At 44.4% G+C, this 25000-nt stretch overlaps 1 protein-coding gene across 1 annotated transcript in view; it reads left to right on the top strand.

Annotated features, from left to right (window-relative positions):
* drosha (drosha ribonuclease III) overlaps nt 1-25000 on the top strand; it is a 322738-nt gene that overhangs the window by 94420 nt on the left and 203318 nt on the right. Inside the window, 2 exon segments of the mRNA XM_055151233.1 lie at nt 3128-3235; nt 24870-24977. Of these exon segments, the coding sequence (XP_055007208.1) occupies nt 3128-3235; nt 24870-24977 (216 nt within the window).

The raw sequence follows: 25000 nt of genomic DNA on the forward strand, positions 1-25000 counted from the left end.
GGAGGAGAGAGAGAGAGGGGAAGGGGGAGGAAAGTGAGTTACAAACAGAAAGAAATGGAGAAGGGGGGAGAAAAGAGAGAGAGAGTTGGAGAGAGAAAGGGAATATGGAAAAGAGAGAGAGAGAGGGGGGGAGAAAGGGTGAGGAAATGGAGAGACAGAGATGGAGACGGGGAGATGAGAGGAGAGGAAAGGGGGATGAATGAGACAAAAGAAAGAGGGCGGAGAGAGGAGAGAAAGGGGGAGGAAAGAGAGAGACAAAGCAAGAGAGAGCTGGAGACGGGGGGAAAGAAGAGAGACAAAGAAGGAAGATGAGAGGAAAGAAAGGGGGAGGAAAGAGAAAGAGAGACGGGGGGAGAGGAAGGTGGAGGAGGGATGAGAGGAGAGGAAGGGAGAGGAAAGAGAAAGAGAGACGGGGGGGGGGGGGGAGAGGAAAGAGAAAGAGAGACCGGGGGGGGGGGGAAGGAGGAGAGGAACGTGGAGGAGAGGTAGACAAAGAAGGAAGATGAGAGGAGAGAAAGAGGGAGGAAAGAGACAGAGTGAGAGATGGACACAAAGGGGAGAAGAGAGAGACGAGAGGGGAGAAGAGAGAGAGAGAGGGGAGAAGAGAGAGACGGAGAGGGGAGAAGAGAGAGACAGAGAGGGGAGAAGAGAGAGACAGAGAGGGGGAGAAGAGAGAGAGAGAGGGGAGAAGAGAGAGACAGAAGGGGAGAAGAGAGAGACTGAGAGGGGAGAAGAGAGAGACTGAGAGGGGAGAAGAGAGAGACAGAGGGGAGAAGAGAGAGATGGGAGGGAGAAGAGAGAGACGGGAGGGAGAAGAGAGAGAGAGAGAGAGAGGGAGAGAGAGAGGGACGGGAGGGGAGAAGAGAGAGAGGGAGAAGAGAGAGACAGGGAGAGGGAGAAGAGAGAGACAGGGAGGGGAGAAGAGAGAGACAGGAGGGGAGAAGAGAGAGACAGAGAGGGGAGAAGAGAGAGAGAGAGACAGGGAGGGGAGAAGAGAGAGACAGAGAGGGGAGAAGAGAGAGACAGAGAGGGGAGAAGAGAGAGACAGAGAGGGGAGAAGAGAGAGACGGGAGGGGAGAAGAGAGAGACGGGAGGGGAGAAGAGAGAGACAGAGAGGGAGAAGAGAGAGACGGAGAGGGAAGAGAGAGAGAGACAGAGAGGGAGAAGGAGAGACAGGGAGGGAGAGAGACTGAGAGGGGAGAAGAGAGAGACAGGGAGGGGAGAAGAGAGAGACGGGAGGGGAGAAGAGAGGAGAGAGAGAGAGAGAGAGAGAGAGAGAGGGGAGAAGAGAGAGAGAGAGAGGGGAGAGAGAGAGAGAGAGGGAGAAGAAGAGAGAGAGAGAGAGGAGAGACAGAGAGAGAGGAGAGAGAGAGAGAGGCAGAGAGGGAGAGAAGAGAGAGAGAGAGAGACGGGAGGAGAAGAGAGAGAGAGAGAGAGGAGAGAGAGAGAAGAGAGACGAGAGAGAAGGAGAGGGAGAAGAGAGAGACAGAGGAGAGAGAGAGAGAGGAGAGAGAGAGAGGAAGAGAGAGAGAGAGAGAGAAGAGAGAGAGAGAGGGAGAGAAGAGAAGAGAGAAGAGAGGGAGAGAGGAGAAGAGAGAGAGAGGAGAGAGAGAGACAGAGAGGAGGACAGAGGGAGAAGAGAGAGACAGAGAGGGGAGAAGAGAGAGACGAGAGGGAGAAGAGAGAGAAGAGAGGAGAAGAGAGGAGAGAGAGAGGGAGAAGAGAGAGACGGAGAGAAGAAGAGAGAGACGGAGAGGGGAGAAGAGAGAGAGAGGAGAGAGAGAGGAGAGAGAGAAGAGACGGGAGGGAGAAGAGAGAGACAGAGAGGAGGAGAAGAGAGAGAACGGGAGGGGAGGAGGACAGAGAGGGAGAGAGAGAGAGACACAGAGGGGAGAGAGAGAACGGGAGGGGAGAGAGAGAGAGAGGAGAGAAGAGAGAGGGGAGAGGGAGAAGAGAGAGAGGGGGAGAGAGAGACAGAGAGAGAAGAGAGGAGACGGGAGAGGAGAAGGAGAGACAGAGAGGGGAGAAAGGAGAGACGGAGAGGGGAGAAGAGAGAGACGGGAGGGGAGAGAGAGGGAGAGGGGAGAGAGAGAGACAGAAGAGGGGAGAAGAGAGAGACGAGAGGGGAGAGAGAGAGAAGAGAGGAGGAGAGAGAGAGAACGGAGAGGGGAGAGAGAGAGAGACGGAGGGGGAGAGAGAGAGAGAGACGGAGAGAGGGAGAAGAGAGAGACGGAGAGGGGAGAAGAGAGACGGAGAGGGACGGAGAGAGAGAGGAGAGAGGGAGAAGACAGACGAGAGGGGAGAAAGAGAGAGACGGAGAGGGGAGAAGTAGAGAGAGAGAGAGAGAGAGAGAGAGAGAGAGAGAGAGAAGAGAGAGACAGAGAGGGGAGAAGAGAGAGACGGAGAGGGGAGAAGAGAGAGACGGAGGGAGAAGAGAGAGACAGAGAGGGAGAAGAGAGAGAGAGACAGAGGGGAGAAGAGAGAGACGGAGTGAGAGAGAGAGAGAGAGAAGAGAGAGACGGGAGGGAGAGAGGAGAGACAGAGAGAGAGAGAGAGCAGAGGGAGAGAGAGAGAGGAGAGAGAGACGGGAGAGGAGAAGAGAGAGACAGAAGGGAGAAGAGAGAGACAGAGAGGGGAGAAGAGAGAGACAGAGGGGAGAAGAGAGAGAGAGAGGAGAGGGGAGAAGAGAGAGACGGAGAGGGGAGAAGAGAGAGACGGAGAGGGGAGAAGAGAGAGACGGAGAGGGGAGAAGAGAGAGAGACGGGAGGGAGAAGAGAGAGACAGAGAGGGAGAAGAGAGAGACGGAGAGGGGAGAAGAGAGAGACAGAGAGGGGAGAAGAGAGAGACGGGAGGGAGAAGAGAGAGACGGAGGGAGAAGAGAGAGACGGAGAGGGGAGAAGAGAGGAGAGAAAGGGGGATGAAACCAAGAGACAAAGAAAGAGAGAAGTTGTATTTTGAGTGATTTGTGCATGTTTGAGGAGTCTGAGTTTCCTTTATGAAGTCGTTTTAGATCAATATTGTGATTTAAAATGTTCAAACTATAACAGAATGATCCACAGGAGTCAGTTTGCTGTTTTAAATAAATAAAAAAGTCTGATGCAGTGCGTGTGTTTGTGTCTTTAAACAGGAGGCCCTGCAGAAGATCCGTCAGAAGAACACGATGAGGCGGGAGGTGACGGTGGAGCTGAGCAGTCAGGGCTTCTGGAAAACCGGGATCCGCTCCGACGTCTGCCAGGTACACGCTCAAACACGGGTCGCCACGTTCTGTTGGTGCTTCGCAGGCGATGTCGCGGTTTTTTCACTTCTCGCTCTCAGCTTTTGGTCAAAAATCAAACTCTGGAGCAGAATCACAAATGCTCGGACCGACCGCAGGCTCCTGAAGATGCATTTTGTGCTTTTTCTTTAACTCTTTCCCCCCAGGACCCGACTAAGAACAACACATACATATATGACTAGAGCTGCATAAAAGAAAACAGACGAGAGTGATTATAAATGATTTTTACACTCATGAAACTTAATTAAAACACAGACATATTTGTATCTCTGGAAACTTAGACTCTGAACTCTTCATTTCTGGATGTTTAAATGTGATTCAACTCATTTACAGGTTTATAACAGCTCACTGAAAATGAGAGTTTACCTGGTCAGGTGCAAAATCGAAAACAAAAAAAATACATTCAGCATCTGATATCTGCATGTTCTGATACTATATTCATAAAAAAATGAAAAATATAGTTTGTCAAAGTATTTAAACAGATTTCATATCACCAGATACAGTAAAGCCAAGTGTGCACCTGTTTTTACCTGTTGTTCACCTGTGTGGACCTGATTCATTTTTTCCATTTAACTTCAACTCATTTATCTTATTATAATATAATAAATATAATAATGAAAACTCTTCCCCGTCAGTGTGTGTTCAGTATTTTGTCATCTTGGTTTCTTTCTCGTGCGCAGAGCTCCCACATGAGCGTTTTGTTTCTGTAGTGATTCTGTTATACATCACATCTTGGAAAAAAAGACTGAAATATTTTAAAGGACTGGCCTGAGCAACATCCAGATTTTGAGGCAATTTTGGTTCATAATCGAGTATAAAGTCCCTGATAGTTTGTTTGGACATCGCAAGACTTCGTAACAGACGCATCATCAACATTCTCATCTTCATAAGTTTCACACTCTGTAAGTCCGTCACTGTCGCTGTTTTCCACTTTATAATCAACTTCATCATCACTTTGAAATCTATAAAAGTGACTTTCTCTAAACTTATCCATAAAATACGTCCACTCATTATTTCTAAAACTGTGCGCCGCAGCGATCTTTCCATTGCACGTGTTTCGTGTTGTGTATTTTCCGAAAGCGACAATCATCACTACTTCGATTAACTTCAGGAAAAATTGGCGAAAACATATCCTTGAATCCTATTGGTCAGTCTAGTGTGGGTTGTAGTGGCCCCGACCGATCACAGTCTCTGTTTACATGTTAAAAAACGAGCCGTTTCTAATGGTCGTCAAATCACGTCTTTAGTGAAACAGGGGAGGAGTCAAAACACGTCATTAAGGAAACAAGGGGGGGGTCGTCAAATGTCGTCTTCATGGGGGAAAGAGTTAAGACGAGACTTAAAACTCTCCACTGTGGGGGCTGTTGGGACGTGGGGGGGCAGAGCGTTCCAGAGTTTGGGGCCGGTCACAAAGAAGGTCCTGTCCTCCTGGTTTTACGTCTCGTCTTAGGCACCACGAGCTGCAGCTGGACCTCGTACCTCAGAGCGCTTACGGGGGTGTAAATCTGGATCTGGTCTGAGACATACTCTGGGATCAGTCCATTCAAAGCTTTAAAAACAAACAATAAAAGCCGGGACTTTCGATCCAGGGGGACGCTCGAGCCGGAATTCGTTTGGAAAGAAAAAAAGGTTCATTTTCGTCTCGCGAACGTGACTTTTTCAGTTTCGAAACTTGCCCAAATGAGTTTCTTGCTTCGATACTAGTTTCAACATCGATAAGAATCAGATTTTCGATACTTTTGACAACCCTTCCTCGCTCTCAAACAAAATTAACGTGACTGGAAACACTTGTACAAGCCTCAAACCCGTTCATATATGTTCTGCTCCTTCCTTCCGCACTCGTCGTCGTCGTCTCCGGCTCCTGTCTGCACGTCTCTGACCTGTCAAATATTATGATCCCCGCGCCGTAACTTTCCATTTCCAGTTAATTGCTCTCGGACGCCTTCTTCTTCTCTAATTACACATCTCCTCTCTGTCTCCCCTGATTATGTTTGTGCTCATTTTTCTTTCAGCTCTCCTCTTTTCTCGCCCTGATATTTTCAATTAGAGCGTACATTACATCATCTCTGACACTTATTAGCGTGGGTCCATTCTGCTTGTCAGACGCTGATATCCGTGACTGTACGTAAGCCCCGGTCAGACTCGAGTGGTGATTTTTTTTTTTTTCTCGTTTTTTTTTTTCCCCCTTCCTCTTCCTCCTCTCATCTTTCTTCACGTTGCGTCACTTTAAATGCTCATTCAAGTGTCAAAGTGGCGTGTGGAGAAAGTGGACTCCCGCGGCGCAGAAGGCAGAGCGGACCCTTCATTAGACCGGGCCTGTAGCTATCACAACTTTTATATTCTGCTTTATATCCGCGCTCACAAGAGGATTCATTTGTGTGTTTTTTTTTTTTTTTCTATTTGGGCAAATTCCTGCTTCTTCAAAAGAACTCGACGCCACTTCCACACTAACTATTTATTAAGAAAAGCGCTATTAAACGGTGTATTTGTTTGATTAGAATCCAGAATACACACTTTTCTGATACGTTACGAAGACGTGAGGTTATCAGAGAATCTCCCAGAGTTCAGATGATTGACAGCTGGATTAGCCAATAGAACTGCTGAAAGTGTCCTGCTGTAGGTCTGTCGATCTTCTGGTTAATGTTTTTTTTATGGTAAAATGTGTGTGTAAATGTGTGTCATTCTCCACCAGCTTCATAAATCTGCTATAGCCTGATTGATCAAGTTTCAGTTCGTAGAAACCGTCTGACGTTGGAGCATTAGGATTCGTTCGCTCGACGGTACTTTTTTATTTATTTAACCAATCGCTGCTAATTGGTCACATTATGCTTTTCCCAAATCTCACAGGAAGAAGGACAATAACGTCTCTCCCCTTGATAAAATCATAAACATTCTTTAACATGTTTCTAGTTGCAGGGTGGGCAACCTTTTTGACTCGTGGGCCACAAAAGGTTCTGAAATTTGACGGAAGGGCCGCACCAGGAGCAGATGGATGGAGTTTTTTGGTAATCCACCTCATAAGAGAAAAAAATAACATGGGATATATAGAAAACATATCTCATGTTATTGAAATATCCCATAAATTGAAAATCATTCCGAAGTATTACAATAAAATATCTGCCTTTCAAGTTCCACGGTATTTACTATTTATTGAAATGACTTTTAAAACACTTCATATTATTATTATTATTATTCAAGTTCAGTGGGCTGGATTAAAAAAGATTAAAGGGCCGCTTATGGTCCCCGGGCCGTAGTTTGCCCACCACTGGTCTAGTGTATTCTGATTCATGATCTAGTCTCTGGAGAGAAATGAAATTGAGCGGAGACATTAGGTGGAACGAGCCTGGCTACAGATCTGCCAACAAGATCCATAAAAGATAAACATTCTAACATGAACAATTTATCCACAACTATCAAGATTCAGTGATATATCGTGATACAACATTGCACCATTCTCGATATCGATACAGAATTGATCCGAATCGATTTTTAAAAATATTTTTCACATAAATTCATTAGTTGCATTCACTGTTCTCATGATTTAAAAAAATATATAAATAAATGAATACCTTATATTTCATACAATTGTGTTTTCTTGAAAGTGTCCTTGACTGTATTATTAGAAGGAATTAATGATAAATTGCAATATATCATTCATTGTTTTAGTATCTGGATATATGTTTAGGTTTAGTTTTAGGTTTAGTTTTGTTTAGTTTAGGTTTAAGTTTAGTTTAGTTTAAGTTTAGGTTTAGTTTAGTTTAAGTTAATTTAGTTTTAGTTAAGTTTTGTTTTAGTTTAGTTTTAGGTTTAGTTTAGTTTAGGTTTAGTTTAGTTTAGGTTTAGTTTTAGTTTAGTTTTAGTTTAGTTTAGTTTAGTTTAGGTTTAGTTTTAGTTTAGTTTAGGTTTAGTTTAGTTTAGTTGTTTAGAGTTTAGTTTAGTTTAGTTTAGTTTTTGGTTTAGTTTTAGTTTTAGTTAAGTTTTAGTTTTAGAAAGTTTTAGTTTAGTTTAATTTAGTTTTAGGTTTAGTTTTAGGTTTAGTTTAGGTTTAGTTTAGTTTTAGCTTTAGTTTTAGGTTTAGTTTAGGTTTAGTTTAGGTTTAGGTTTAGTTTAGTTTAGTTTAGTTTTTTAGTTTTAGTTTTAGTTTTAGTTTTAGTTTTAGTTTTAGTTTTTTTAGTTTAGTTTTAGTTTAGTTTTAGTTTAGTTTAGTTTAATTTTAGTTCAGTTTATTGAATGAGACAGGGACAGACACACATGAACCTTAACAGCAGAGATGCATTGTACATCAGGTTGTAGCACTAGAACTAATTTCCTCCTGTCGTCCCTGGGCAGGTTCACTGATTGATTGTATTTAATTGACCATAACTATCACCTTTTCTTCCTGGAGACCTGTGTAACCTGTTTTGCTTTATTTATATCGTGATTTACTGAATCGTGACATGCAGAATCATGATATGTATCGTATTGTCAGACTCAAGCCAATGCACACCCCTAATATCAAGAGAAGAAATACGAAAACTTAAAGGAAACAACGACGACGCATTAGTGACAAACTCAACAAAACTAATGTTACGATCATGAATAAAACAGAAGGAACTTGTTCACTCAGACTGATAACACAAATAAAATTAAAAATCGCTTTCATGATGTCGATATTAACATAGATTTGAAGAGAGTTTTGAGCAGTTTGAGTGCGAAACATCTCTCAGACCATAACATTAGTTTAGTTCAGTGTGTCACTAATGCGTCGTTGTTGTTCTCCTTTAAGATTTTGTCTTTCTTACCTTGTTAGTTGTGGATAAATGACATTAAAGGGCTCATATTGCGCTGTTTTCTGATCCGTTCTAATGTAGTTTCGTCGTCACAGACAAACCTGGAGTCGTGTTTTATTTTGTTTCATTCACACACTCGCCAACCCTGCATACTGAGTCTGAGTTCTTCTCTCAAACTGAAAAAAAAACAACAAAAAACAAACATACTCTGTTCCACTTTGTGATGTCATGTTGTTAATACAGGAAGTACTTCATTTTTAAAGCTCCACGCATCTTCATTAGAAACATTTGGATCATTTCTCAGCCCTGGAAATGTCTACTGAGCTAAAGGGAAAAGGAGCTCTTTCCTTTCCTTTTTATTATTATTATTATTATTTATTATTATTATTATTTTTAATAAATTTTCATTTTAGAACAAATATTCTACAAAAAAAAAAAAAAAAGAGACAAAGACGAGCTTATTGTTGGTGCCAAATAATCATTAAAATACAAGAAATAAAGTAAAATAAATCAATATAAATTAAATAAACAAAAATAAATCAATACATTTAAATTCAAGTTCTACATGACTTACATAACAAAACATATGTAAATAAAGTATAATAATAATATATTATTATTATTATTAGTAGTAGTAGTTAGTAGTAGTAGTAGTAGTAGTAGTTGTATTATTATTATTAGTAGTAGTAGTATTAATAATAATAATATAAAATTTAAAATAAAATTGAGAAAACAATATATGGAGAAAAAACAGCAAAAAAATAAAAATAAAATGGAAAACTACCACTTCATGACATCACAAGGTGGAACAGAGCATTTTGAGCTTTGGAGATGTAGACAGACTAATAATAAAGAAACAAAACTCAACTCCAGCTCTGTTTTTGAGAAGGAAATGACATTAGAACACGACTTAAATCTCATAAGAGTCAATTTTGCGTAATATTGAACCTTTAAAAATTCAGCTGTAACTAAAGTATCCTCGTTTATATTCAGCTTCGCCGTATTCACGAGAGTTTTTCGTTTCATTTTTTTCATTCTCGTATCTGGTGAATTTGCCCGTCTAACAGAACTCAGTCACTCGTGCAGCTTTAAGGCATTCACACATGTATTTAATGAGATTTTTGAACCATATCCCAGAATTCATTGCTGTCACGCTTTGACTACTCGAACGCGAACAAGGACGCGGATTTGTCAATGCGAAAACAGGCTGCATATTTTGGTTATAAAAGCACAAATGTAAAACGCGAAGAGAGAATGGGAGAGGGTTTTAGTGGGAGCGTAACTGGAGCACGGCGTTTGACATGTCACAGCGACGGAAATACAGTGGGATTTTTTAAAATTCAAATGTTTATTTTATTTTATAACGCACAAAAAAAAGAAAAATGTAAGGTCAGAAAACACCAAAGGCAACAGATCTTCGACAAAAAGCTGAATAATCCAGTCCGTTTACATGAGGCTTGAGCGGTGTCCGAAAGTCCAGTTGGTGAAAAAGTCATGCACAAAATGTCACTAAAATTCATCAATATAGACCACAATGCACCTGGAGAGTCGGGAAAACAACGGCGTAAAGCGACAGGTGTTTATCTGGACTCAACCCGACTGAATTTAACAGATAAAAGTGTTGGTTTATGGCGCTGTAGATCCGTCTTTATAAATAAAACATGACTAAATAAACCACTGTTGTCTAAAGTTGCTGGTGTTTGCTGCTTACCTCTGTTTGAGCTGTTAAAATGAGAGATAGAAAACAAAAAGACTCATTTATTTTGGTCTTAAAGAGCCATTAAACACCCTCCTGAATAGAGGTGTGCAAAAATATCTAAATATTGACATATCGTATGGTTTAATGTGGTGATGCAGTATCGATATCGTGGTCTGCTGTATCGATATATCGCTGAGAGTAAGATAACTTTTTGGCTTATTTTACCAAATTATATTGTTACAGAGCTGCTGTTTTGTTGCTTGTTTAGGCAAGGCAAGTTTATTTGTACAGCACAATTCGTACACAAAGTAATTCAAAGTGCTTTAGAATAAGAAATACATTAAAATCACACAAAAAAAATAAAAATCTAAACATAAATAATCATAAAGATTAAAATTAAAAGAGAGATTGGAGAGAAGAGTGCGGAATGAAAACCTTTCAGTTATTGCACAGTTAAACAGAACCATTTAGAGTCTGGATTTAAACAGCGTCACAGAAGAGTCTGTCTCACATGTTCAGACTGTTCCAGGTTTTAGCTGCATGAACCTGAAACTCTGACTCCCCTTGTTTAGTCGTGACTCTGGGCACCAGCAGGAGTTGGTCCCTGAGCTCCTCAGAGTGTGAGATGTTCATATGACACTAACATGTCACAGATGGACTTTGGTGCTCGGCCATGGAGACACTTGTACAAACAGAGCTGCTTTAAAGTCTCTGAGCCACAGGAGCCAGAGCAGAGACCTGAGACCAGGACTTATGTGCTCGTACTTCCTAGAGCATTGTTTAGAGCATCGTTCTCCAAATATTAGGTTGTGACCCTCAGGTGGGTCCTGTGCCCGTCCCCGGCTTTATAGTCCCACAGTGACCGATGGGCGGAGCCAGCAGGGAGGGCAGCAGAGGGAGGTGAAGACACCTGCAGACACCTGAAGACACCTGGAGACAGAGGAGAGCGGCAGGAAGGAGCACGGCCCCCTTCAGGTCAAGGGCCCCACTCGGACCTTGATGAAAACCATTTTTCTTCACCACAGTGTACCTCAAAGGCTCAGGTGGCCCCGGGACAAGGGCTTCTCCACCGTGCTGTCCCGGTCGAGCAGAGCATGATGGTTTCAGCAGCAGCTGGACTTCTGCCAACGCCTCACCAGGGCTGGGTGGCACCATCTCCCGATTCCGTTCTGGCACCGCTGAAGTATAAGAAAGAGCATAAAAATGCTGCCTAACAGCTACAAAATGGGTGCACAGTACAATCTGTCCACCACTAGATTCTTTTTTCCTTATATATGTCAAATGTCTAGACAGTATGACTGTAAAAATAGGGTCCAGTGGACTAATCTCTGGTTTGGGCTTTTCAACGATGTTAAAAACATTAGCAGATTATGATCGGTGTGGATCAGCGTCACCACTGAGGTATTAATCAAAATGCTGTAAGCCCAGAAAAAGTGCAAGAGTCTTTTTCAATTACTGAATAATTTACTTGATGTTTGTTAAACTTTTTTGGAAAGTAGTTTATCCTGTTGAGTAAACTCGGCCCTGGCTCCCTGACGCCTCGCATCCATGTGGAGCTGGAAAGGCCGGGCAGGACGTGGAGTCACCAGATCAAGAGCGGCACAGAGGAGCCTTTTCACCTGCACAAAATCCTGCTGACAAACAGGAGACCAAACATATTTGACATCTTCACAGAGCAGATCAGTTAACGGGGCCACAGCAGATGAAAAGTTACGACAAAAACACCTGTAGTAGCTCAGAAGGCCAAGAAAAAAAACACACGAGTTCATTTTTTGTAGTTGGAACTGGGAACTGCTCAACCACTTGAACTTTTACTGCTACGGGTCGGACTTGACCCTGACCTACAACCCGTCCTAGGTCGGTCACAGTCGTCCTCACAAACTATTTATATTTCTGGTCATGTAGTTTTTATCACAGTCGTATGACACAACTACAGCAGCAGTGAAATAACAGGTTATACTGGAAAAAAAAGATGTATAACACTTTATTAGGGGATAAAAGGGGGAGATTTAACAGAAAAATGTAAAAAAAAAAAGCAATCCAGGTGAGGACAAATGAACTAAAATTGCCCTTAGATCTGGAAAGGTTAAGCAAAAAATAGATGACTAATGAATAATGTACATTCCCAGCTCAGTTTTGTTGCTTTTGTCTGAATTTAACTCTTCTTTTTGACGACATTTTAACACCACAACTCCACTTTTACTCACCCTTTTATATCACCTCTCCAAAAGTCTGATTCAGCCTGGTGTTTTTTTTTTGCCTACGATATATTTTTGTCCACCTCAATATTTGGTCCATTTTATCAGAGAAATAATTGGCGCGGATTGGGTTTGTGAGTGTTTCGTAGCCCACGGCCCCGCGGCTCCTCCACCGTGAGAGAAATGACATAAGTTGGAGCCCGTACGGCGGACCTCCACAGCTAAGGTCTACTGAAGAAAGAGCTCTCCTCCCGTAATTGCCGTCCAATTATATTTGCTTCGAGCTGCACTGGGGCCACTAATTGGTTCGTGAATAATTTTGAAGACGGAGTCCGCCGCTTCGCTCGACGTGTGACGAAAGTGAGAGCTCCAGAAGTTTGATTTGTGTTTTTTCCCTCCAATGACACAGCAGATCGGACGGACTCGGCTTCGCACTTGTTTTGATCAAACGAAAAGGCCAAGAGGCGGCGGATTAATTCACGTTTTTTTTTTTGGGGGGGGGTTCTGCGTGTTTGTCTACGGCGGGATGTACCAGCAGTTACCCCGGTGACGCAACACAAGAAAAGAAAAGTTTTAAGATCATTTGAAAGGTTATTTTTTTCTGCCCGAGGGTCCGTCAAACGCTTTTCTTTTTTGTCCGGAATGTTTCACAGTGTGGCATTAAACCTTTCTATCTCCAAGGAGACCAAAATAAACCAAGTTACAGGTCAGATCTGTGGAGAGGCGGCCCCGCTCACAGTCAGAAAGTCTGTTTTTCTAGGTATTTTTGAGCGATAAAACCACCTGTGATTGAATAAATGTGAAGTAGAGCTGTTTAATAGAGTCATAGTCCTCGAGACCGGACTTTTTTACAGTCTTGGTCTCTTCTCGGACTTGAGCACATTTGGACTCCGTCTTCAAAGTGCTTGGACTCGGTCTTGTCTCGGTCTTGATGGTGCTTGGACTTGGTCTTGTCTAGGTCTTGATGGTGCTTGGACTCGGTCTTGTCTAGGTCTTGATGGTGCTTGGACTCGGTCTTGTGTAGGTCTTGATGGTGCTTGGACTCGGTCTTGTCTAGGTCTTGATGGTGCTTGGACTCGGTCTTGTGTAGGTCTTGATGGTGCTTGGACTCGGTCTTGTCTAGGTCTTGATGGTGCTTGGACTCGGTCTTGTGTAGGTCTTGATGGTGCTTGGACTCGGTCTTGTCTAGGTCTTGATGGTGCTTGGACTCGGTCTTGTCTAGGTCTTGATGGTGCTTGGACTTGGTCTTGTGTAGGTCTTGATGGTGCTTGGACTCAGTCTTGTCTAGGTCTTGATGGTGCTTGGACTCAGTCTTGTGTAGGTCTTGATGGTGCTTGGACTCAGTCTTGTCTAGGTCTTGATGGTGCTTGGACTCGGTCTTGTGTAGGTCTTGATGGTGCTTGGACTCGGTCTTGTGTAGTCTTGATGGTCTTGGACTGGTCTTGTGTAGGTCTTGATGGTGCTTGGACTTGGTCTTTTGTAGGTCTTGATGGTGCTTGGACTTGGTCTTGTGTAGGTCTTGATGGTGCTTGGACTCGGTCTTGTCTAGGTCTTGATGGTGCTTGGACTCGGTCTTGTCTAGGTCTTGATGGTGCTTGGACTCGGTCTTGTGTAGGTCTTGATGGTGCTTGGACTCGGTCTTGTCTAGGTCTTGATGGTGCTTGGACTCGGTCTTGTCTAGGTCTTGATGGTGCTTGGACTCGGTCTTGTGTAGGTCTTGATGGTGCTTGGACTTGGTCTTGTGTCTTGATGGTGCTTGGACTCGGTCTTGTAGGTCTTGATGGTGCTTGGACTCGGACTTGTCTAGGTCTTGATGGTGCTTGGACTCGGTCTTGTCTAGGTCTTGATGGTGCTGGACTGGTCTTGGTCTTGGACTCTTGGGTCTTGACTGGTCTCTTGATGGTGCTTCGGTCTTGTCTTGGAGGTGTAGGTCTTGATGGTGCTTGGACTCGGTCTTGTGTAAGTCTTGATGGTGCTTGGACTCGGTCTTGTCTCAGATTGTCAGATTGTCTCTGATCAGTAAAAGAATGTAACTGTAAATGTTATGAACTTAAAAAAAAAAAAAAATTGAGTAAAATCCCGTTTGTTAAGTGAGAGGAGCAGAAGACAAACAGACTGAGCTGCACTTTCTTGTTCTTGTGGTTTTACAGAAACATCACTCGTCTTGGTCTTTGCAGTGGAAGGTGTTTCTTGGTGAACAGTTGGAGCCTTTCGCTTTGACGTTGACTTTTTAAATTCGTAACCGAGGTGGAGCGAGGGATCGGGGTTGTAGTTTGTTGTCGCGCCACATAAAAAATGTTCGCTGCAAACTTGGGATGATTTCTTAGGCAGACAAAGGTTTCTTTTTTGGTTCTTCCTGTGGATCAATCCTGCCCATCACCTTCACCTTTCACTATTTTTCAATTCTAATTGGGAAGAGAAAACAGTTTGAACGGAGGTTTGAGTCACACACATCTGATTCACTTTTGCATTTATGGAGTTCGCAAACTTCCGAAGCCCATTTCTCGAACCGTTTTCCGCTGTTAGGATCCAACAACCACACAATTAACGATGTCCGAATCCCAAAACTAAAATATGACAATATCAGAACCAGAAACAAAAGTGATGTGGTTCAAAAGACTTGAAAAGATCGACTTTGACAATAGACACATCCCACTGGGAAAACAAACATGGAGGTTTGATGCTCACTTTTCCATTATGTATTGCGCGATAACTGGAAGTCCGAAATTCGTGATGCATGTATTGACGACATCAGCTGAAAAGTATAATGAAAATACTACTATTTAATGTTGAAAATCACATTCTAGTGCAGGAGTGTCAAACTCATTTTGGTCCGGGGGTCGTATCCAACCGACTTTGATCCCAAAGGGGCCGGATCAGAAAACTCATGACATATAAACCCCAAAAATAAAAATAAGTTCAAATATTTGTGCAGAGAAACACAAATCTATTACAGAAATATTTTTTTAATTGATGAACTCTTTCTTTTACAAAATATTATAATATTATGAACAACCTGAAACTTTAAGAAAAATACAATTTCAACACAATGTTTTAACAATAACTTGTATGCAAATAGGAATAAGTCAGTTTTTCTTGGAAAATTCTGCACTCAGCTCCACTTTTCTCATGTTGGACATTTTTCTGATGAGGGTGTCACGGTCAACAGTCAAAGCATTTGGAAAGAGACAAGTCTTCATTTGTGCTGCTCTGGTGGGAGGGGCCACGTACAGAGACGCTGGAGACGCTGCTGTGATAAACATCACAGAAAATTAACAAGATTTTAATAGAAAATATAATTCAAATATTTTAGTAGAAAATCACCCAAGGGCCAGATTAAAGGTCTTGGAGGGCCGGATCTGGCCCCCGGGCCTTATGTTTGACACCTGTGTTCTAGTGTTTAAAAAGGTGGTATCTGAATCGGTATTGAAGTATTCAAGTTTGTTCCTTAGTATCGAAAGTTTGCATTTTTTCGTTTCGTGACACTTGCTCCTTCCATTTTTTGTATCTTTATAATTAACACAAACACGGTTAACGGAAGCACTGGTCTTGGCTGGAGTGGAACCGTTGATCTTGTGGTCTGTGGGTGAACGCTCCAGCCGCCGAGCCGCCGTCACGACTTATTTATGTCCAGCAACGGGAGACGAAATCTAAAATGTGTAAAATAACAATCTCGCATAGTTACGGACGGACGCGAGTCGCCGTGTTTCTTCTGATCCTTGTTACTGCGCTCATTAAAGACTGATGCAGAGGCAAAGGCTGTTGTACAGATATTAACCCTGGTACCACTCGGAAAGAAAGAAAGAAGGAGGGATGGAGGGAGGGAGTGAGAGTGAGAGGAAAGAGAGAAAGAGAGAGAGTAAAGAGGAGAGAGATGTTTCCTGACCCTTGTTACTGGACTCATTAAAGGACTGAGACAGAAGCAAAGGCTGTTGTACAGATATTAACCCCGGAACAACTGGGAAAGAGAGAAGGATGGAGGGAGGGAGGGAGGGAGGGAGAGGTAGAGAAAAGGGAGAAGGAGGTATAGAAGGGGATGGAGAGAGTAAAAAGGAGAGAGATGTTTTATTATGATCCTTGTTATTGTTGTGCTGATATTTACCCTGGAACAACTCAGAAAAAGCGAGGGAGGGATGGAGGGAGAGAGGGAAGGAGAGAGAGATGGAGAGAATGAGTGAGAGGTAGAGAAAAGAGAGAAAGGGGGGATTGGAAAGGGATGGTACAACTCTTAGAGAGAGAGAGAGGGGAGAGAAAGATAGAGGGATAGAGAGAGGGCAAAAGGAAAAGCAGATGGAGAGAGAAGGGGAAGTGAAAGAGTAGAGAGGAGGAGAAGGATGGAGTGAGGGAGGGAGAGTGAGAGGAAAGAGAGAAGGAGATGGAGAGAGAGAGAGAGAGAGAGGAAAGAGGAGAGAGAGGCCACCGGACTCGTTAAAGAATTGCGACCGAAGATATGAACCCTGGAACAACTCAGAAAGAGAGAAGGACGGATGGAAAGAGGGATGGAAGAGGGGAGAGGGGGAGAGAGAGAGAAAGTATGGGGAGAGACGGAGAGAGAGAGTGAGAGGGAGGTAGAGGAAACGAAGAAGGGGGTATAGAAAAGGATGTTACAGCTGACAAAGAGAGAGGGAGAGAGAGAGAGAAAGAAAGAAAGAGAAAGAAAGAAAGAAGAGAAGGAGAAAGAAAGAGAAAGAAAGAAAGAGAATGAAAGAAAGAAAAGAAAGAAAGAAAGAGAAAGAAAGAAAGAGAAGAAAGAAAGAAAGAAAGAAAGAAAGAAAGAAAGAAAGAAAGGAGAAAAAGGGAGAGGGGAATAGAGAGAGAATAAGAAAGAGCAGAGAGGAAAAAGAGGGAGAAAGCGTGTACGAAAGAGTAGAGAGAAGGGAAGACAGAGGACATAGAGAGAAGGAGAAGGATGGAGGGAGGGAGGGAGAGATGGAGAGAGTGAAAAAGAGAGAGAGAGTAAAGAGGAGAGAGATGTTTCCTGACCCTTGTTACTGGACTCATTAAAGGACTGAGACAGAAGCAAAGGCTGTTGTACAGATATTAACCCCGGAACAACTGGGAAAGAGAGAAGGATGGAGGGAGGGAAGGAGGGAGAGGGTAGAGAGATGGAGGGAGCGAGAGGTAGAGAAAAGGGAGGAGGAGATATAGAAGGGGATGGAGAGAGTAAAAAGGAGAGGGATGTTTTATTATGATCCTTGTGACTGTTGTGCAGATATTTACTCTAGAACAAGTCAGAAAGAGCGAGGGAGGGATGGAGGGATGGATGGATGGAGAGAGAGAGAGAGGGGAGGTGAGAGACACGGAGAGAGTGAGTGAGATGTAGAGAAAAGAGAGAAGGAGAAATGGAAAGGGATTTTACAACTCCTAAAGAGAGAGAGAGGGGAGAGAAAGATATGGAGAGGAAAAGAACGGTGGAGAGAGAGAGAGAGAGAAAGAAAGGAATGGAGAGAGATGAAGAGAGGGGAAGTTATGCAGAGAGAGAGAGTGATGGAGAAAGGAATGGAGAGAAAGAGAGGAGAATAGAGAGAGTGGAACAGAGAGAGGGCTAAAGAAAAGCAAATGGAGAGAGAAGGGGAGGGAGAGGGTGCTCAGGGGAAAGACTAGAGAGGAGGAGAAGGATGGAGGGAGGGAGGAAAGAGAGAAAGAGATGGAGAGAATGAGAGGAAAGAGGAGAGAGAGAGAGGTCACTGTACAGATATTAACCCTGAAACAACTCGGAAAGAGAGAAGGAGGGATGGAGAGAGAGAGTGGAGGTGAGAGAGATGGAGAGAGAGAAGGAGAGAGTGAGTGAGAGGTAGAGAAAAGAGAGAAGGGGGGGATTGGAAAGGGATGGTACAACTCTTAAAGAGAGAGAAATATAGAGACGGGAATGGAGAGAAAGATGGAGGGATAGAGAGAGAAGGGGAGGGGAAAGACTAGAGAGGAGGAGAAGGATGGAGGGAGGGAGAGGAAAAGAGAGAAAGAGAAGGAGTAAAGAGGAGAGAGAGAGAGGTCACCGGACTCGTTAAAGAATTGCGACAGAAGCAAAGTCTCTCGTACAGATATGAACCCTGGAACAACTCGGAAAGAGAGAAAGAGGGATGGAGGGAGAGAAAAAAGAGGGATGGAGAGCAAAGAGAGAGGAGAGAGAGAGAGGCAAGAAAGGGGAGAGAGAAGGGGAGACAGAGAAAGGTGAGAGGGCAGAGATTGGGAGAGGGAAGGATGGAGAGAGGGATGGAGGGAGGGAAGGATGGAGAGAGGGAAGGATGGAGGGATGGAGGGAAGGATGGAGAGAGGGAAGGATGGAAGGGGGGAAGGATGGAGAGGGGGAAGGATGGAAGGAGGGAAGGATGGAAGGGAGAGAGGGAAGGATGGAGAGAGGGAAGGATGGAGGGAGGGAAGGATGGAGGGAGAGAGGGAAGGATGTAGAGAGGGAAGGATGGAGGGAGGAGGAGGAAGGATGAAGGGGGAAGGATGGAGAGGGAGGAAAGGATGGAGAGAGGGAAGGATGGAGGAGGAGGAAGGAGGAGGAGGGAGGGAAGGAGGAGAGAGGGAAGGATGGAGGGAGGAAGGAAGGGAGAGAGGAAGGATGGAGGAGGGAGGGAGGGAGGAGAGGGAAGGATGGAGGGAGGGAAGGATGGAGAGAGGGAAGGATGGAGGGAGGGAAGGATGGAGAGAGGGAAGGATGGAGAGAGGGAAGGATGGAGGAGGGAAGGATGGAGGGAGGGAAGGAGGGGATGGAGGGAGGGAAGGATGGAGGGAGGGAGGGAGAGAAGGATGGAGAGAGGGAAGGAAGGATGGAGAGGGGAGGATGGAGAGGAAGGATGGAGGAGGAAGGATGGAGGATGGAGGGAGGGAAGGGATGGAGGGAGGGAAGGATGGAGAGAGGGATGGAGGGAGAGGGAAGGATGGAGGGAGGGAAGGATGGAGAGAGGAAGGAGGAAGGAGGAGAGGGAAGGATGGAGGGAGGATGGAGAGGATGGAGGGAGGGAAGGATGGAGGGAGGGAAGGATGGATGGAGGGAGGGAAGGATGGAGAGAGAGAGAAGGATGGAGGGAGGGAAGGATGGAGGGAGGGGAGGATGGAGAGAGGGAGAGGGTGAGTGGGAGAGAGAGAGAGACCAGGAAAAGCAAAAGAAAGAGAGGGATGGACCAGAAGGAGGGAGGAAAAGGGAGAAAGGTGAGGGAAGGAGACAAGGACCAGAGAAAGAGAGAGAGAAGGAGAGAAGGAGACATACAGGGGTCGGGGAGAGAGAGAGAGAGGGAGAGAGGACGAGGGGAGGAGAGAGAGACCGAGAGAAGGAAAAAGAAGAACAGAGAGAGAGAACGAGAGAGAGAGAGAAGATGACAACATAAACCAATTAACATGAGAAGAACCTGTGTCCACGACCAAAACTCTGACCTGAACAAGACCTGAGAAAGAGAGAGAGAAGAGAGAAAGAGAAAGAGAGGGAGGAGGTAATACACGGGGGATGGAGAGATGGAGAAAGAAAGGAGGACTGAGCAGAAGACGAGTAGAGACGGAGAGAAAGTGTAATGTCCCTTCACACTTCATGTAAAGACGCTGTAGCTGTCTGCACTTTTCTCACTAAATCATTTATTTTTTTGTAATTCTTCTGTAATTCTAAATCCTCCATTTTGTCTCCGGTTTGTCTCCTTCGTGTGTCTCAGTTTTGTGTCCTTCGTGTCTCTGTTTTGTCTTCTTCATGTGTCTCTGTTTTGTCTCCTTGTGTCTCCTTGTGTCTCCGTCTTGTCTCCTCGTGTCTCCTTGTGTCTCCGTTTTGTTTCCTTGTGTCTCCGTCTTGTCTCCTTGTGTCTCCTTATGCCTCCATTTTGTCTCCTCTTGTCTCCTTGTGTCTCCGTCTTGTCTCCTTGTGTCTCCGTCTTGTCTCCTTGTGTCTCCTTGTGTCTCCGTCTTGTCTCCTCGTGTCTCCTTGTGTCTCCGTTTTGTTTCCTTGTGTCTCCGTCTTGTCTCCTTGTGTCTCCTTATGCCTCCATTTTGTCTCCTCGTGTCTCCTTGTGTCTCCGTCTTGTCTCCATTTTATCTCCATTTTGTCTCCGTCTTGTCTCCTTGTGTCTCCGTCTTGTCTCCTTGTGTCTCCATTTTGTCTCCGTCTTGTCTCCTTGTGTCTCCGTCTTGTCTCCTTGTGTCTCCTTGTGTCTCCGTCTTGTCTCCTCGTGTCTCCTTGTTCTTGTCTCCTTTGTCTCCTTGTCTCCGTCTTGTCTCCTCGTGTCTCCTTGTGTCTCTCTTGTCTCCTTGTGTCTCCTCGTGTCTCCTTGTCTCCTCTTGTGTCTCCTTGTGTCTCCGTCTTGTCTCCTCGTGTCTCCTTATGCCTCCGTCTCCGTCTCCTTGTCTCCTTGTGTCTCCGTCTTGTCTCCTTGTGTCTCCTTGTGTCTCCGTCTTGTCTCCTTGTGTCTCCGTCTTGTCTCCTTGTGTCTCCTTGTCTCTCTCTCCTTGTGTCTCCTCTTGTCTCTCTCTTATTGTCTCCGTCTTGTCTCCTTGTGTCTCCGTCTTGTCTCCTTGTGTCTCCTTGTGTCTCCGTCTTGTCTCCTTGTGTCTCCGTCTTGTCTCCTTGTGTCTCCTCTCTGTCTCCTTATGCTTCCGTCTTGTCTCCTTGTGTCTCCGTCTTGTCTCCTTGTGTGTCCGTCTTGTCTCCTTGTGTCTCCGTCTTGTCTCCTTGTGTCTCCGTTTTGTCTCCTTGTGCCTCCTTGTGTCTCCGTCTTGTCTCCTTGTGTCTCCTTGTGTCTCCTTGTGTCTCCGTCTTGTCTCCTTGTGTCTCCGTCTTGTCTCCTTGTGTCTCCGTTTTGTCTCCATTTTATCTCCATTTTGTCTCCGTCTTGTCTCCTTGTGTCTCCTCGTGTCTCCGTCTTGTCTCCTTGTGCCTCCTTGTGTCTCCGTCTTGTCTCCTTGTGTCTCTGTCTTGTCTCCTTGTGTCTCCTCGTGTCTCCGTCTTGTCTCCTTGTGTCTCCGTCTTGTCTCCTTGTGTCTCCGTCTTGTCTCCTTGTGTCTCCTCGTGTCTCTGTTTTGTCTCCTTGTGTCTCCGTTTTGTCTCCTTGTGTCTCCATCTTGTCTCCTTGTGTCTCCGTCTTGTCTCCTTGTGTCTCCTTGTGTCTCCTTGTCTCCGTCTTGTCTCCTTGTGTCTCCGTCTTGTCTCCTTGTGTCTCCGTCTTGTCTCCTTGTGTCTCCGTCTTGTCTCCTTGTGTCTCCTTGTGTCTCCGTCTTGTCTCCTTGTGTCTCCTCTGTGTCTCCTTGTGTCTCCGTCTTGTCTCCTTGTGTCTCCGTCTTGTCTCCTTGTGTCTCCATCTTGTCTCCTCGTGTCTCCGTTTTGTCTCCGTCTTGTCTCCTTGTGTCTCCGTTTTGTCTCCTTGTGTCTCCGTCTTGTCTCTGTCTTGTCTCCTTGTGTCTCCTTATGTCTCCGTCTTGTCTCCTTGTGTCTCCGTTTTGTCTCCTTGTGCCTCCTTGTGTCTCCGTCTTGTCTCCTCGTGCCTCCCTCTTGTCTCCGTCTTGTCTCCGTCTTGTCTCCGTCTTGTCTCCTTGTCCCTCGGAGACGTCTCGCTCCCTCTGAACCCTTCCCGATGCTCATTTGTCTCTGACCGCTGTCGTTTCTTTCCATGTCAAACCTTTTTTTTTTTTTTTTTTTCTCTCATTTGCGCCTCTCCTCCGTCACTCTCTCCATCTCTCTCGTCTTCACCTTTCTGTCTCTTTTCATACATATCATTTTCTTCTCTTCCCGCCTCTCGTCTCTTTCCATCTCTCCATCTTTCCGTTTATGAATTCATACTTTTCTTATTTTTTTCCCTTCACCCTCTCCTTCCCTCTCTCCGTAATTCTTCTCTTCTTTTTTCCCATTAATTCATATATTTTCTTCTTTCCGTTTTCGCTTTCTTCCTCCGCTCATCTTTCTCTCTCTTGTTATTCATCCCTTGCTTTCCATCTCTCCCTCCTTCTCTATCTTTACAGTTTCTCTCCATTTCTCTCTCTCTTCCCCTTACCATCTGTTGTCCACTTCTCTTTGTCTCACTCTATCCCTCCTTCTCTCTCCTCCTCTCCCCCCTATCTTTTTTCTTCTCCCTCGCTCCTTCCTCCTCCTCTCCCACTCCCTTTCTCTTCCTGAAATGAACGGGAAGAGAGGGAAGGAGAATTATGGAGAAAGGAAGAGACGCTCTCTCCCTCTTTCTCTCTCTCTGTCACTCTCTTTATCTCCCTCTTTCTCTATCTTCTCTCTCTCTCTCTCCTTTGTTCCCTGTCTCTCCCTCTCTGTCTCTCTTCTCTCTCTCTCCCTCTCTCTCCTTTATTTGTCTCTTTCTCTCCTTCTCTTCTCTCCCTCTCTCCTTTGTCTCTTTCTCCCCCTCTCTTCTCTCTCTCTCTCTCCCTCTCTCCTTTATTTGTCTCTTTCTCTCCCTCTCTTCTCTCCCTCTCTCCTTTGTCTCTTTCTCTTTTTCACCCCCTCTTTTCTCTCTCGTTTCTCTCTCTCTTTTTGTCTTTCTCTTCCTCTCTCCTTTGTCTCTCTCTCTCTCTTTTTCTCTCTCTCATTTCTCTCTCTTTGTTTTTCTCTCCCTTTCTCCTTTGTCTCTCTCTTTTTCACCCCCTCTCTTCTCTCCCTCTCTTGTTTGTCTCTTTGTCTTTCTCTCTCTTTCATTTCTCTCTCTTTGTCTTTCTCTCCCTCTCTCCTTTGTCTCTTTCTCTCTTTTTCACCCCCTTTTCTCTCTCGTTTCTCTCTTTTTGTCTTTCTCTCCTTTGTCTCTCTCTCTCTTTTTCACCCCCTGTTCTCTCTCGTTTCTCTCTTTTTGTCTTTCTCTCCCTCTCTCCTTTGTCTCTTTCTCTCTCTCTCTCTCTGTCTCTCTCTCATTTCTCTCTCTCTTTGTCTTTCTCTCCCTCTCTCCTTTGTCTCTTTCTCTCTCTCTCTCTCTGTCTCTCTCTCTCATTTCTCTCTCTCTTTGTCTTTCTCTCCCTCTCTCCTTTGTCTCTTTCTCTCTCTCTGTCTCTCTCTCATTTCTCTCTCTTTGTCTTTCTCTCCCTTTCTCCTTTGTCTCTTTCTCTCTTTTTCACCCCCTCTTCTCTCTCTCGTTTCTCTCTCTCTTTTTGTCTTTCTCTCTCTCTCTCTCTCATTTCTCTCTTTGTCTTTCTCTCTCCTTTGTCTCTTTCTCTCCCTCTCTTTGTCTTTCTCTCTCTCTCTCATTTCTCTCCCTCTTTGTCTTTCTCTCTCTCTCTCTCTCTCCCTCTCTCTTTGTCTCTGTCTCTCCCTCTCTCTTTGTCTCTCTCTCATTTCTCTCTCTCTTTGTCTTTCTCTCCCTCTCTCCTTTGTCTTTCTTTTCACCCTCTCTCTTCTCTCTCTCTCTCTCTCTCGTTTCTCTTCTCTTTGTCTTTCTCTCTCTCTCTCTCTCTCTCTTTCTCTCTCTCTTTCTTTTCACCCCCTCTCTCTCTTCCTCCCCACATTCGTTCCATAATCTGTATCTCTCCATCTCTCCTTTCCTCTTCTCTCCCGTCTCTCTCTCTCCCTCCATTCTTACCCTTTCATTCTTATTTCATCTCCTCTCTTTCTCCTCTCCTCCATCCTTCCCTCCCTCCATCCCTGTCAGTATTTGTCTTCCGTCTGTGTCCACACGTTCCGCCGCCGTTCGATCGTCTTCTCCAAACTCCACATTTCCTCCTCGTCCTCCCTCCGCTCCCTCGCTTTTCTCATCATTTCATCTCTGTGTTGTCCACCACCACTTAATAAATAATGAGCCTTTGATGGATTCCTCTCTCTCTCTTCTCCTTCTCCTCCTCCGTCATCCCTCCGTCTCCTCTCCTCCACCTCTTCTCGTCGTCTTGTCACATCTCCGACGTCTTCCCTCTCTCCTGCACATGTCCAATTTTCTCTTCACTAATGTTTTCTGGTCGGCTGATCTCTCCGTTCTCGTCTCCGTCTTGACACTCGTGACACTGTCTTCACTTTTGATTCCAACTTTTTTTCTTTTTTTTTTTTTTTTCTTCCTCCTTCGGGTCGAGCCGCACGAGTTCGGAATTTTATAGGAATTTGCAAACGCTTCAAATATTTCCCCTAAAAATATTTGTAATAGATTGTTTAACTTTTCCGGTGGAGGGAGCGCTTCATTATCGCTTTATTGCGTTATTGCTTTGTCTGGAATGTTCCGCAGTATGGCTTTAAACCTTTCTGTCATCACGGAAACCAAGCCAGACAGAGTCGCAGGTCAGATCTGTGGAGAGGCGATCCCACAGAGTCAGAATTTACGTTTTTCGAGGTGTTTTTGAGCCGTAAAACCTGCACCTGTGATTGAATAAATGTAAAGTCGAGCTGCGGAACATTCCGGGCAGAGCAGTGACGTATCCATAGAAACAAGCAGGTGACGGGCTCCCCCAAACGAAAAGTGACACAATGTCCACGTTTACATGATGTTTTTTTTAATTCCGAATTAATTGTTCTGAGTTAATGGTTCTAAATTCAAAATATTCTCCTTCGAGTTCACACGACAATAGTAATTCCGAAACATTTCCGTACAATTTTTTATTTTGAATTTCAAATTAAGAATTAAAAATAATAAAATGGGAAAACTGTTTATTTCATTGTTCTGTTTTAGTGTCAAAAAAAAAGGAAAAGATTTCCTCTCTTTATTCTCTCTTTATTATTAGTCTGTCTACATCTCTAATGCTCAAAATGCTCTGCTCCACCTTGTGATGTCATCAAGTTGTAATTTTTAGGTTATAACATTATAATATTGTACTTTATACATCATAATCCTGTTCAATGGGCCCTTTATAATCTTGCCAGTCTTAAAGGCGCTGATTTTTACTGTCTGAAAATGACAAAAAATTTTGTTTTTTTTCTCATTTTCAAATTGTACAGATATTTTTGTAGATATTTAGATCCCTCATTTGAATACAGATTATCCAGAAAGGCTTTCAACGCGATAACTATAACAATGACTCTTCTTCTTCTTTTGTTTCAGCACGCCATGATGCTGCCCGTCCTCACCCACCACATCCGATATCACCAGTGCCTCATGCACCTGGACAGACTCATCGGATACGTCTTCAAGGAACGCTGCCTCCTACAGGTGAGTCCCTGTCACTCCAGCGC

Source organism: Boleophthalmus pectinirostris, unplaced genomic scaffold, assembly GCF_026225935.1.
Source record: "Boleophthalmus pectinirostris isolate CB_2022bp ecotype Guang Dong unplaced genomic scaffold, ASM2622593v1 HiC_scaffold_15, whole genome shotgun sequence".
In the NCBI taxonomy this organism is placed as follows: domain Eukaryota; kingdom Metazoa; phylum Chordata; class Actinopteri; order Gobiiformes; family Gobiidae; genus Boleophthalmus; species Boleophthalmus pectinirostris.